The sequence below is a fragment of the Alnus glutinosa genome, chromosome 4 (assembly GCF_958979055.1).
Source record: "Alnus glutinosa chromosome 4, dhAlnGlut1.1, whole genome shotgun sequence".
In the NCBI taxonomy this organism is placed as follows: Eukaryota; Viridiplantae; Streptophyta; class Magnoliopsida; order Fagales; family Betulaceae; genus Alnus; species Alnus glutinosa.
The window spans coordinates 30,253,922-30,268,985 of NC_084889.1; the positions used below are offsets into that span (position 1 = coordinate 30,253,922).

The 15,064-nt window shown below is 34.4% G+C and overlaps 1 protein-coding gene across 1 annotated transcript; it reads right to left on the reverse strand.

Annotated features, from left to right (window-relative positions):
* Positions 1-11,912: 11,912 nt before the first annotated feature.
* On the reverse strand, positions 11,913-14,650 carry LOC133866484 (ABC transporter I family member 17-like). The gene is made up of 4 exons (XM_062303024.1): positions 14,511-14,650; positions 14,065-14,397; positions 12,393-12,580; positions 11,913-12,301 (listed from the first exon to the last, which is right to left on the reverse strand). The coding sequence occupies exons 1-4, from the start codon at positions 14,521-14,523 to the stop codon at positions 12,050-12,052; spliced, it is 786 nt and encodes a 261-aa protein (XP_062159008.1). The 5' UTR covers positions 14,524-14,650; the 3' UTR covers positions 11,913-12,049.
* Between the last annotated feature and the right edge of the window lie 414 nt (positions 14,651-15,064).

Consider the following 15,064-nt stretch of genomic DNA (forward strand, 5'->3'; position numbering starts at 1 on the left):
CAGAACATCCTCAACAATACTTTTGTGGATTTTCAGAGACCTATCGGCTAACTAAAGTGTCATTAGAGTTGGGTTTCAGCTCCCCCAAACCTAATTGCAAATACACTAAAGTATGGAAGTAGGTTCACACTCGCCCTTAAATCTAACAAAACTCGCTCAATGTGATAATCCCTGACTTGCATGAAATTGTAGGACATGCAGGGTCCCTGTATTTGACAGGATATCTATACTGAATGATTGAACTAGCTTGTTCTATTAGAAATGCCTTTTTAGAAACATTTGTCTTCCTCTCCATTATAACAAGATCTTTCAAAAACTTAGCATAAGCGAGCACCTGTTGGATGGCATCAAGAAATGATATGTTTATCTGGACTTGCTTAAAAACCTCTTAAATATCTATGCATTGTGCACCTTTTTTGGGGCTTGCAAATCTCTAAGGAAATGGAGCTTTTGGAACAAAATTTCTAACAGGGGGATTAGCAACAATAGGCTAGGAAGAACTAGGATCCTGAATGGGGAGAAGAATTGAGATGTCCTTCAAGTCCCTTTACTTTGCGGGTGAGATTGTCTAACCTTTCTCTCATGTCAGAGTCTTCACTGATTTCATATGAGCCTCCTCTCTTATCTGCATGGGATGATTTCTCTCGATGGTTGAAACAATCCCATTGTTGCGAACTCTCTCTTTCAGTAGTTATAGTTGAAGAATGTTGTTAACCTCTTGCTGGATCCCTAAATTGAGCAGAAGATCAAAATGATTTGAAGCAACCAATGGTCAGCTTTTCTTTATATAATGGTCATATAGAAACATGTCTTAGTAAGGAATTTGATGAATTAGAAGATGCCAATGCATGTTATAATGCTTGTGTAAGGTGAAAATGTTTTAGCATTCAAAAGAATCATTATTGACCATTGAAGGAAGATAAGTCATTAATTGGGATAAAATATGTTTCTTCAAGAGAAGGATTTTGTGACAAAAGTTATCAAAAGAAAATCTATACAAATTCAGAGCCTGTAAAAACAAGGATAGGACGTAAAGTAGCGATGGGTCTAAAGAAAGCGAGGCTAAGATAGACTGCAAGTAAGTTCATAATCGAACATAAACATGAACTCCTTTCTCCTAAAAGTTGAAGTTTTCTTTGTAGACAGAGATTTCTATGAGTGGTAACATGTGCTCAAAAATATCTTATAGATACATTCAATGAGTCTGGTGCCTCCAAGGAAGAAAATGTATGTGTTGAGTAAAGAATCTAGTGGTAACCATAATTTTGGTTGTATTGCTACAGATGTTCAAATTATTTGAGCAATAGAAGGGTATTTCTTTTTGGAAAGGGAGATGCACAAAAAATGTACAATTATTTTCTTGAGAGAATTCCAAAATCAGAGTTTTCTTTACGCAATCTAAGTAGATGAAATGGATGTATGTGCAATTGCTTTTGTGCAGCTGCTAGATCACGAGTTGCATACCAATATTTTGGAGATATTACTTTTGATGTTACCTACATGACAAATTATTATAAGATGTCTCTTGTTCATTTTACTAGAGTTAACAATCATCACTAATCTGTGATGTTTGGATGTGCTTTGCTCGAAAATGAAACGGTTGAATCTTATACATGATTGTTGAAAACGTGGCTTGAAGCAATGCTTGGACGTACTCCTTCTACAATTATCACAGATGATGACAATGCTATGAATAAGGCAATTGTAGAAGTACTTACCAAATACCACTCAGAGATAACGTGCATTAAAGGTTTTTTCATACCGATGGACAATCTAAGAGTGGTATTTGGTAGTATTTGCCCTTAGATTGTCCATCAGTATGAAAAAACTTTGAATGCACGTTATCTTTGAGTGATATTTGACAATACTTCTACAATTGCCTTACCTATTGCCTCGTCATTATCTGTGATAATTGTAGAAGGAGCACGTCCAAACATTGCTTCAAGCCATGTTTTCAACAATCATATATAAGATTCAGCCGTTTCATTTTCGAGCAAACCACATCCAAACATCACAAATTGGTGATGAAGGTTAACTCTAGTAAAAGGAACAAAAGACATCTTTTAACAATTTGCCATGTAGGTAGCATCAAAAGTAACATCTCCAAAATATTGGTATGCAGCTCGTGATCTAGCATCTGTCCAAAAACAATTGCCCATGCATCAATTTTCATCTACTTGGATTGCATAAACAAAACCCAAATTTTGGAATTGTCTCTAGAGAAAATAATTGTACATTTTATGTGTATCTCCCTATTCAAAAAGAAATCCTTTTCTATTACCCTAATAATTTTGAACATCTTTAGCAATACAACCAACATTATGGTCACAAGCGAATTCTTTACTCAACCCCAACATTATCTTCCTTGGAGGTACATCGGACCCATTGAGTGTATTTATAAGATTTTTTTGGCCACGTGTTACCACTCCTAGCACTTTGTCCATGAAGAAAACTTGTACTTTTAGGAGTAAGAAGCTCATGATTTTGTTTAGTTATGAACTTACTTACGATCCATCTTAGCCCTGCTTTCTTTAAACCCACTACTACTTTACATCCTACCCTTGGGTTGCAAATCATGTCTTCTTTCGAGGCCTCTAACCTATTCTAGATTGGAGTTGGACGCGAAATGATGAAGCCACTCGTCTCCGAAGGTCGACTCTAGCGTCCATCCCCCACTTCTTTGTTCACCTCCTCAAGACGCTCTCTGACCTCAAACCTGGTTCACGACCCAGACCCGATCTCATCCCCCTCATCGATCTCTCTAGGATGGACTCGAATGAATGAGTTTTTTTTCCAGATTGTCAACTACTGTGTCCCGTTTGGAGATCTAGCCCGTACGATGGCCTCCATCAAGGGGTTTCACGAGCAACCAACAGAGATGGCACATGTCTACAGTAGAATTGTTGTTAAAGATGATGGATGGAGCTTAAGGAAAAAAAAAAGTATCATAAAAAACTAACATTTTAATAAAATGGTTAAATATTATTTAGCGCCCTAAACTAATAGTCATTTTTAATAAAGCACCACAAATTGACAACTGTCAATCTGTTATTGTTTAGTTACTTCCGTTAATCTTGGCCGTTATGTTGGATAGAAAATCAAATTTGACTAAAATGTTCCGAAAATGCCTTTATTTTGACCATTGAAAAACTAAAATTAACATTTTTATTTATTAATTAGAAGAAAAAGACAAGGTAATTTTGGTTTTTCAATGGTCAAGATAATTGTATTTTCTAAACATTTTGATGAAATTTGATTATCAATCCAACATAACAGTCAAGAATGACGGATGGGGCTAAGTTGCAACAAATTAGTAGTTTGAAGGGCCAAAACATGATAATTGTCAATTCGTGGTGTTTTATTAAAAATAGTTGTTAGTTGATAGGGCTAAATTATATTTTACCCTTAATAAAATATGGAATGATTAAGGGAAATTATTGTGGAGTGTATTTGTATAGGAAAATAAAATGTAGTTTTGTTCCTTTTATATAATACTTTCATTACTTTATTTTATTTTTAAAAAAAATGCTTTTTAATGTTATACAACATAACTTTTGAATATATTACTTTCTTAAATGGACTCTTCAAGCTCACGCTTAGATAACAAGGGTGAAGTTGAATCTCTGTATACACATATTCCAAATGACGATGCTTTAACCCACCAAGATGGCCTACAAATTTTTTGGATAGATGTGGGTGAAACAATTGAAGAATAGAAGGAAACAATGACGTTTAGTTCGGACAAAAAGTTGAATGATAAGGAAGACAATGTTGTATTATTAAAGATGATTGATGGAGATGAAAAAGTTGAAGAACCTAAGCCATCAATGACCGTTAGTTAATTAGAAGAAGTTTGCTCATATTATAGCAAGCTGGGTCTTTTTTTTTTTTTAAGATACTTAATCTTTACATGTATTCGTGAAGGCTCAAAACGAACCAGCACAAGTAATGTTGCGAAGCCAACTCCAACAACTAATAGAACGGGGTGTCGTGCTAGGATTTGTGCGATGTTATGTGATAATTAAATGCGATTTTTGAGTAAAGTTATGTTTGAGCATAATCATCAACTAATCCTAGGCAAATCAAGATTTTTTAGATGCAATAAGATTATAAATGATGCTGCCAAAAGCATGGTTGAGCTAAATGATAAAGTAGGAATACATACCAATAAGAATTTAATCATTGGTTGTTGAAATGAGAAGGGGGTGAGAGTCTTTCCTCTAGAGAGAGAGATTGTCGAAATTTAATTAACAAGGCAAGAGAGCTTTAGCTTGGTAAAGAAGGTGCTCTAGCACTTTGTGATTATTTCAGTAGAATGTAAAAGTAGAATTTGTGGTTTCTATTATGTGATGGACATGGATGATGATTGTAGGTTGTAGAATGTTTTTTGGGCTGATATACGAAGTAGGGCAGTGTATGAATTCTTCCGTGATGTTATTACGTTTGAAACGTACTTGATCAATAGATACGACATGTCATTTACTCTTTTTGTAGGAGTGAATCACCATGGTCTACTTTTAGGGGCATAACTAATATCAAACGAGGATTTGTTTAGTTGTTTAATTCTTGGTTAGGGTGCATGAAGGGTCGAGCCCCAAGAGCAATTATAAAAGATCAAGACATGGCTATGAAAAATTCAATCTCATTAGTTTTCCCTGAAAACTTGACATAGATATTGTCTGTAACACATTATGAAAGAACTTCCTGAAAAGTTTGAAGCACATGCTAATTTCAATGGCATTAAGAGTGCCCTACGTACTTGTTTGTATGATTTTCAAACATGTGAAGAATTTGAGAAAAATTGAAAAATTCTACTTGAGAGTTATCATCTTCAGGATAATGCATGGCTGCATGGGTTATATAGTGAGAGGTCTTTTTGGTGTCGGTATACATGAAATATACATTTTGGACGGGAATGAATACAATGCGGCGAAGTGAAAGTATGAATGCATTTTTTTTTTAATGGTTATTTGCACTCACAAACTACATTGCAAGAATTTGTTGATTAATTTGACAATGCATTGAGACACATGCTGATTAGGGGTGGGTAAATTATCCGCCTACCGCCTACCGATCATTTACCGAACCACCATCGACCGCCTACCGACTCTACCGACTAATTTTCGGTTCGGTAGTCGGTATAAAATTTTATTCCGAAAGTTGGTTTGGTAACCGAGCCGAGCCGAACCGAACCGCCTTTTAAGCGATAACCGAACTGAACCGAACCGACGTTTAAGCGGTAACCGAACCGAACTGCCTTTGATTTCGAACCGATTATTCGAACCGACATAAAACGAAACGACGTCGTTTTAGTAAAAACGAAACGTTTAATCCTATTTTTTTCCTTTAAAAAAATCAAAACGTCGTCGTTTCATTACCCCATGTTAACCGAATATTAACCGACTTAACCAACCACCTATTAACCGCTTTACCGACTTAACCGACCGCCTATTAACCGCTTTACCGACTTAATCGACTGCATATTAACCGCTTAACCGACTTAAACCGACTGCTTAACCGAAACAAATTCACCGACTGCATTTCGACAAAAGTCAGTTAACTGACCGAATTAACCGCCTACCGAGCCGATGCCCACCCCTAATGCTGATTTCAATTCTTTTAATCGCAAGATCCTATGTATAAGCTTCTTTTCTTTTTTAAGATGTGTATACAAATGCAAAGTTCAAAGAAGTTCATGAACAGTTTGGGAAAGTTGTCTTGTAATAATTCTCATCTTAAAAGTTATGTGAGTGCACGTAACCATAAAAAAATGCATTCATATTTTAACTTCGTTGCGCAGTATTCATTCCTGCCTAAAATATATCTTTCATGTATACCGGCATCCAAAAAGTCCTCTCACTATATAACCCATGTAGCCATGTATTATCCTGGAGATGATAACTCTCAATTAGAATTTTTCAATTTTTCTCAAATTCTTCACATGTTTGAGAAGCATACAAACAAGTATGTAAGACACTCTTAATGCCATTGAAATTGGCATGTGCTCCAAACTTTTTAGGAAGCTTTCTCATAATGTGTAATGAACAATATCTATGTCGAGTTTTAGGAAAAACTATTGAGATTGCATTTTTCATAGCTCTGTCCTGATCTTTTATAATTGCTCTTGGGGCTTGGCCCTTCATGCACCCTAACCAAGAATTAAACAACCAATCAAATCCTCATTTGATATTAGTCATGCCCCCAAAAGTATAGACTGACCATAGTAATTTACTCCTACAAAAGGAATAAATGACATGTCGTATTTATTAGTCAAGTATGTTGTTTCAAACGTAATAACATCATGAAAGAATTCATACACTGCCCTACTTCGTGTATCAGCCTAAAAAACATTTTGTAACCTACAATTATCATCCATGTCCATCATATAATAGAAGCACCTTCTTTACCAAGTCAAAGCTCTCTAGCCTTATTAATAAAATTTTGGCAATCTCTCTCCAAAGGAAAAACTTTCAACCCCCCATTTCAATAACCAATGATTTAAAATTCTTATTGGTACGTATTCCTGCTCTATCATTTAGCTTAAACTTTCTTTTGACAGCATCATTTGTAATCTTAGTGCATCTAAAAAATCTTGCTTTGCCCAAGCTTAGTTAATGATTATGCTCAAGCTCAACTTTATTCAAAAACCACGTTTCATCATCACATAACAACGTACAAATTCTAGCATGACACCCGGTACTATTAGTTGTTGGAGTTGGCTTCGCAACATTGCTTGTCCTGGTTCGTTTTGAGCCTCCATGACTACATGTAAGAATTAGGTATCTTGGTTTAAGAGCTTTTCTTTTTCTTTTTTCGTGGTTCTTCTTTGCATACCAAAACCAGCTTGATTAGCGAACTACCTATAATATGAGCAAACTTTTTCTAATGAACTAAAGGTCATTGACGGCTCAGGTTCTTCAACTTTTTCATCCCTATCGATCATCTGCAATAATACAACATTATCTTTCTTATTATTCAACTCTTCATTCGAACTAAACGTCATTATTTCCTTTGATTCTTCAATTGTTGCACCCACGATAAAAATAATAATAATAAAAAAAAAAAAGACATTTTGGCGGGTCAAAGCACAATTATAACCCAAACAAAAGTGAGAAGTCTAACCATTTTTTTAGGGCCCTCTTGGTAGATTAAAGCATCGTCATTTGAAATATGTGTATACAGAGATTCAACTTACCCTCATTGTCCAAGCATGAGCTTGAAGAGTCCATTTATTTATGAAAGTGCTATATACAAAAGTTATTTAGCGAACTACCTATAAAAAAAGCATAACAAAAAAAAGGTAAAGTACTGTATAAAGCAAGACCTACTGTACATATACATAAAATATATAATCAATACGAACGCAGTTTCAAGAAATGCTCAAGTAAAACTCGTTGCCATTTAGTGACACAGAGCTTATTGATAACCAATTCGGTTGAAGAAATTACAACATGACCACAATTTAGTTGTAATTTGCTTTCCACAAGGGTAATACTGGGGAGAAGGAAAAATTCCGGATTTCATCCGGAATTTTGGCTGTACAGGGGCATTTTTGTAATTTTAAAAAATTACAAAAATGCCCCTGTACAGCCAAAATTCCGGATGAAATCCGGAATTTTTCCTTCTCCGTAGCACTGCTCAAAACAAAAAATTGTTACGTAGGGCAGAGGTGAGTAAGGGGTGTACATGGATCATTTTTCTTCAATATTTCATTGTGAAGAGTGATTCTTTTACACATGCCCTTTGATTCTTTCTTTTTCTTTTTTTTCGTTTTTTAAAAAAGAAAATCGGTTGTAGGGATGGTGGGAGTGTAAAAAAATCATTTCTCTTTCACCGTAGAGCATTGCATCATGAGAAATGATTTTTTCTCGCCTACTGAGCCTTCTTCTTCTTCTCTCTGTCGTTTTCTCTTGTACATACACTAAAAACACCCTTTTGCCCATCTCTAAACATAACCCCAACGTATCCGAAATTTGGTCTGTTCTTACTTCTCCAGACTCCAGTGACCCACATGACTTGGTCAGCATCTTAACGTGTTGTGATGGTTTGAAATAGCTCTGTACCCACGCGATTTTCTTAGTGAGGCCTGCGATTTCTGTAGGTGAAACTCGAGACAAATCTGCACTCAGTCATTTCAGGTGACTACCGCATAGCTTTTTAGAGTTATACATGCCATGCTTTCACGTGTCTGTCTCTCCAAACCTATCAGATCTATTTCCCTTCCACTTTTCTTTTTCCTCTGTAATAACCTCTCCGGCCAAGCCATCTAATCAAAGTTCATCTCGTCATCCTCGAGATTTTTATCATTTATCCTATTACCTCTAAATCTTAATTTTAAACCACCAATATTTTTTTTTCTTAAAAAAAAATGAACATAAAACCACAAAACCTGATTTCTCTTGCTCATCTTCAAATGAATGATGGGGAAAATGGAATGAGCAGTTTTGGGAATATATATATATATATATATATATATATATATCTTGCTTAATTTTAAATGATGAATTCAAACTTTTCCCTATAGTTACTTTCATACTATTATCTTAATTGTCTTTTCATACAGGGTTGTGGCCCCTACAAACCCTTTAAAAAAAAAATTATAAGGGAAAATTCTGAAGTGCCCCCGCACATATTTGCCAATTTTTTTTTTTTTTTTTTTTTTTTTTTTTTTTTTTTTTTTTTTTAAAAAAAAAAGAACTTTTAAGAAAGTTAATGTTGCTTGTGAACCATCTTTTTTTAGAGTAACGATAGACAAGGGACGGCTACCCGTCTCCTGTCCGACACTTTCCTTGTGAAAAGTGCATTCTTTTATTATTTATTTATTTTTTAATAAAATACACTTTCCTTCTGAAAAGTGCCGGATAGGGGACGACTACCCGTCCCCTGTCTATCATTACTCATTCTTTTATGGTGAGTTATATTGCTTTGGTTGCATTAAGCAATATTTGCAACTTAGAGAATAATATAAGAAAGGGTTAAATACCTTTAAGGTCCCTGAGTTTTGACAACTTTATTTTTTAATCCCTGAGTTTCAATTCGCATCACAAATGATACATCAATTTTGGGAAATGACCAAATTAGTACCTCGGTTAACTTCTCCGTCCAAAAATTAACGGTCTGCCACGTGTCAACCTCAGAAGTTGACACGTGGCACTATATAAAAAAATAAAAAATCTTTAAAAATTAATTAAAAAATTTAAAAAAAAAATTGAAAAAACTAAAAAAAAAAGGGGGTGGCTGAGCCACCCCCTTGGCCACCATGGGGGTGGCCGGCCACCCCCATTTTGGCCAGGGAGGTGGCCGGCCGGTTTGGGGTGGCCGAACCACCCCCATGTGGTGGTTCGGCCACCCCCTGGACAAAAAAAAAAAAAAAATTGGGTTTAGGGTTTTGCCCTTGGGGTGGCCGAACCACCCCCAAGGGCCACGGGGGTGGTTCGGCCACCCCCAAGGGCAAAACCCTAAACCCAATTTTTTTTTTTTTTTTTTTTTTTTCTGTCCATGGGTGGTTCGGCCACCCCAGACCGGCCGGCCACCTCCCTGGCCAAAATGGGGGTGGCCGGCCACCCCCATGGTGGCCAAGAGCCACCCCCCTTTTTTTTTTAGTTTTTTCAATTTTTTTTTAAATTTTTTAATTAATTTTTAAAGATTTTTTATTTTTTATTTTTTTATATAGTGCCACGTGTCAACTTCTGAGGTTGACACGTGGCGGACCGTTAATTTTTGGACGGAGAAGTTAACCGGGGTACTAATTTGGTCATTTCCCAAAATTGATGTATCATCTGTGATGCGAATTGAAACTCAGGGACTAAAAAATAAAGTTGTCAAAACTCAGGAACCTTAAAGGTATTTAACCCTATAAGAAAATATAAAATTAGTTTCTAGAAAATTTCAAGAGATAAAAGTATAAGAGAAAAAAGTTGGGAAGTAATGCTTACTCTATTTTTATTCCACAATGATAATGTAACAGTCTCAACCAACCCTTGAGTGTGTGTGTGTGTGTGTGTGTTTATATATATATATATATATTTGTTGTAATAAGGATTGATCCAATGGTTAATTTATTATATGATTATTTCCATTTAGACTTTTATACATATATTTGTTTCTATTCTATGATTGTTCATTTGTTGTTTATCAACACTGATTACCTCTCATGGGGTTGTAATTTAATTTAATAATTTAAGTTCATGAATTGTGTCGAAATTAGAAACTATCGATTCAAAAGAAAAGAAGTTGACATTTCACAAAGTAATACATTGGATTTTATTGACGAAACTTCAAATCTCAAATAGCATCCTCTTAAATCTCCAAGGGTTGAAGCAGAATAACATGGTTTTAAAACTCTAATTATGGAATTTCAAGTGTTAAAGTTGATGAATATTCATTTTCAAAAAAAAAAAAAAAAATTTAAATTGCATTTTTCATATTTTTAATCGGTCCCTACTACAGTAAATTTCTAACTCCGCCACCAAGGGTATATATGCCTCGACTAGTTCCAATGTAGTGTTAAAATGAACTTCGATAAGAACATTACCATATGCCACATTGTAACAAACACGTTATGTTTCAGATATTGTTCTATACTTTAATGCAAACTTCCAAATAAAAATGAACAAATTGTTGTCGAACTATATGATATACTTTCTTCCTTTTTGGTCCTCACATGTTATGTACCCCCACCACTACAATGGATGTCATATTCCATGAGTGAAGAGAACGATTCAATAGAGTCGATAGTCTCTCCACTTAAGGTGGGAGTAATCACAGTTCAGTTTAATGTAAATTTACAATCCTTACTCCTATTTCATTAATTTTTCCCTTAAAAAATATATACGTGGACAAAAAGTTATATATATAGGATAAAAACTAAAAAATTAAAAATAGAGAGAGAGAAATGAACGTTTCGCTTTGAGTGAAAAAAAAAAAAATTAAAAAAAAAAGGGAGAGAAATTTTATTCCTTTTTATTCTTTTGGTGAGGAAATAATATTCTCTAAATAAAAATCACCATTTTGGTGAGGCTATTGAGGCTATTGGAGAAGGTTTTTAGTAATTTTTAGTGATTTGACTCACAAAAATAACTAAAAAACTATTTTTGTTAGTTTACTAAAAATGCTAATTGTGCATGAGCTCTTGCTTCTTATCTTTAAGCACAAAGGCGAATGAGCGGGCGTAGATTCTGAAAAGTGAGCTGGAAAAGAGATTGAATAAGTGCGAGAGAATGACCAATGATTTATTTGAATTCGAGAGGAAGATTATTAGAAAAATAAAGAAAAAAAGAATTAAAGAGGAAGAGAACGGAAAAAAGGATATATATATATACACTAGATGAGTTTTGAATTCTTATGAAAAAAAAAAAAAAACTATAGTGCCGTTTAAAACAATCCGCGAGTTTCTTTAAAAGGACGATGTTATATGTCTTAAAAGTTTTGTCATTCAATCTTCACCATTCATTTTTCAATAAAAGATGTGATATTCTTTTCTTTTTCGGCATTGAAGTCGAATCCATTTTCGTTTAGACAAATCATTAAAACAATTTTCACCTAAACATGAATTCTCGAAATAAATTTTATTTTATCATAATAGATCAATCTTCGCAAATATGTTTTGATGAATTTTGTTATGCAAATAGATCAATTTTTCAGAGTTTTTGTTCTTCATTTTTAAAATTTTGAGAAAAAAATCGGAATGATGTAGAATAGGCCTCCAAATGAGTCCTTTGGTGAAGTCGTTCATGAGCCAAGCTCCATTGAAGGGAAATTTTCACAAATGGTGCCACCACTTTGTATCTTATTACTAAAAATGATTGCCTGTATTTTGTTTTCAAAGGTTAAATGCCTTTCATCCCGATTTAAAGACTTTACTTTTACCTACTGCGGTTGTTTATCTTCCATCCAAAATGGAGAGATCATCCTATTTTTAACCATAAGCGAAATATCATGTACAATAAGAATTGAAATCGAACTACAGGAGTCAAAGGCATTTAACCTTAGATATAAATTTATGATGGAGAAACAAAAATATCCAACAATGAAGTTTTATACGGAACTTTCAGCTGAGCTCAAGAAATCTTTGTGCCATGGGATGCTTGGCTTCTGAGAGATTATGAGGTTCCAACACTTCAACAATTTCACCTTTGACAAGGAGACAGACAATATCAGCAATCCTCTGGATTTGTTTGATGCTGTGAGAGACGATTATAATTGTCATCCCCTGTTTCTTCTTCAGATTCACAAGCACATCCTCTATGTTCTCCGTCGATATTGGGTCCAAGGCACTTGTTGGCTCGTCCAGCAGCAGAACCTTCAACAGAGACCCCATTATCAGATCCACTACAAAAAACATGTGAAGATATATATATATATACGTATCATGGGTTAAGAGGTGGGGTTACCTCTGGTTTATTAGCAACGGTCCTAGCCAGAGCAACCCTTTGAGCTTGTCCCACAGAGAGCTCACCACCAGTCTTACTGAAAAAAGAGGGATCAAGGTCTGCAAGCCTTAGCAACTTGTAAACCTCGTCATCACTTAGCTTTTTCCCTTTCAATTGTGGTCCATATCGTATGTTGTCTGCCACTGTGCCTGAAAAGATAAAAATTCATGTTAAGAACATCTTCGGTAGATCCTTCGTTAGTTATTATGAGCTACTTTATTCTTCCAGAAATTGCTTCAAAATAGAGCATCTCCATTTATTTTGTTAGTGTAAACTTTCATATGAAAATTCACTATCGCACCTTTTAATTTTTTATTCTTTTTTCTCCCCTCTTTCTCTCACTTCTCTCTCCCTCTCTCTCTACTTTCACAATTAAAAATGCATTGAAAAATAATATTTAAAAAAAGTAGTGAGTGAGATAGATAATCTTTTGGAATTTGCATTGAAAAACTAGTAGCTAAAATTAAAAAAAAAAATTTATATATTTTAAATAGCTAAAATAACCACTACTGCTAAATATGCTCTACCGTAATGCATATATGCATATGGAAAAGGTAAGTAATGGAGGCTATGTTAAAAAAGATTTTCTACCAACCATAATGGTAGAAAACAAAGAGAAATACCACCAAGACTTTAGCCAACATTAAAGTCATTAGCATATGAATAATTGAAATTCAAGAGGAATGGAGTTTGATGGTGATGAGGAGAGGAATTAGGCCAGGAAAAATAAATGTTTTTGGTTTCATATATTACTTTTACTATAATATTTTACAATCTCAAATTACTATTTACACGTGTCGTGTAAATGAGTATCACATAGATTCTCGCGTGATGATTCATGCTTTAGTTGCTAACATGATAAGTGTCACGAACCTATCATGTCAATTTATAAACAGTACAAGTGTCATGTAAATTATCACACAATAGTTCACATTTTAATGACCGACTTACTCTGCAACATTAGTTTGTAAGACATACAAATAAAAATTGTATTGCCCTATAAATCAAACTAGAATGAGAATCATAAATGAGACATGCTATTTATTTATCTCTTTTTTAGATCTGTAGTTAAATGAAGGTCCTATATTTTTAAGATTAGACTCTTTTTTTTTTTCTTTTTTTTTTTATAAAAAAAAATAGCATTTATTATTATAAATACAACGACCAAAAACAAAAACTAACAGTAAACTAAATTGTCATGTCCCCACTGCAAGTTGTTAAGTAATTTTTAATTTCTTTCTTTTTTTATTTTATTTTAGGTAAAGTAAATTAATTTCTAGTTGTTGTTAATTATACACCATCACCAAGCAAGTGGCATCCATGTGAACCTAGAGTAATATTGTATATCACATTTGTGTTCTTCTTTTGTCTTTAAAATTGATGTGACTTTTAAAATTACTATTTAATTTATCATAAATCACTATTAAATTTTAATTTAATAATAATTTTAAAAATAACATTAATTTTGAAGGAAAAAAAAAAAGAAAAAAAAAAAAAGAAGCAAAATGATAATATTTAACATTACTTGAACCCACTTGGTGCAAAAAGAATTTTGGTACTTTCACCGTTGACCACAAAAATGTTTGTTCATATTTAAAAAGAAAAAAAAAAATGATAGTAAACGACACCGTACCTTCGAAGAGAGCGGGAAGCTGGAAGAGCATGCCCACCTTGCGACGAAGGCTGAGCACATCGAGATCGCAAATATCATGGCCGTCCAGAAAGACGGTACCCAAAGGAGGCTCCCACAGGCGGTTCAGTGCCCTCAACAGCGTCGATTTGCCACTCCCGCTGGGGCCTATGATCCCTACGATCACGCCCTTGGGAATGTCCACGTTGATCCCGTTCAGTATCGGAACCCCCGCGTCCGATTCCTTTGTCAGATCACGTATCCGAAATTTCGCTTGGCCTTCGTCCGGACCGGAATCTTCTACGTCCACCACCAGTAGGTGCTCCTGCGCCTCCTCTGCACAGAAAAAACAGAATCAGAGATGAGATGGGAGCCGTTGGATTTCATCATACATACGTAAAAAGTAAAGGATGATGTTTGATTTTTCTGCGTATAGAATTTGCAAGTACCTAGAGAAGGCATTGTGTTTGTGATGCACAGAGAGAGAGAGAAGAGATAAGGAAGTTAGAGAGACTGTTTTATTTATGGAAGGGGGAACAGGAAAAGCCTTCCTCAGTTCCCATGGGAGAGATAACCGCTTGGCTCAGTTGATGACTTTTGATGTATTATTATATGGAAATGGACCACAAGGGAAATGATTTTCAGGGTACGGTTTCGGACGGGAAATCGTCCCTGACAGGCTTTTTTTAATAAAAAAATTAAATATAATCAGTAAGTGTTTTTTTGATGTGACATTAAAGGATATTTTTTTAATTATATTTGATTTTTTAATTAAAAAGAATATTTTTTCCTTCCCTTTGTATCATCACTCCATAATTTAAGGATTATATTCCTTAGCATCTTTATAATCTTCCATAATGTAAAATTAAAAATTTATTATCTTAGTATTTATTTATTTTTTTACTAATTTGTGTCATGAGGTTAACGTGATATGTTTGTTAATATGTTTTGAATTTGTTTTTCGTGTTTTGTTTAATAAATATATTGACATATTCCTGAAAAG

What these genes read in the sequence shown, in the direction of transcription:
- LOC133866484 (XM_062303024.1), bottom strand. An exon ending in GCTTCCCGCTCTCTTCGAAG is followed by an intron (nt 12,581 to 14,064) that starts GTACGGTGTCGT and finishes TTATCTTTTCAG; the next exon opens with GCACAGTGGCAGACAACATA. An exon ending in CCGTTGCTAATAAACCAGAG is followed by an intron (nt 12,302 to 12,392) that starts GTAACCCCACCT and finishes TCTCTGTTGAAG; the next exon opens with GTTCTGCTGCTGGACGAGCC.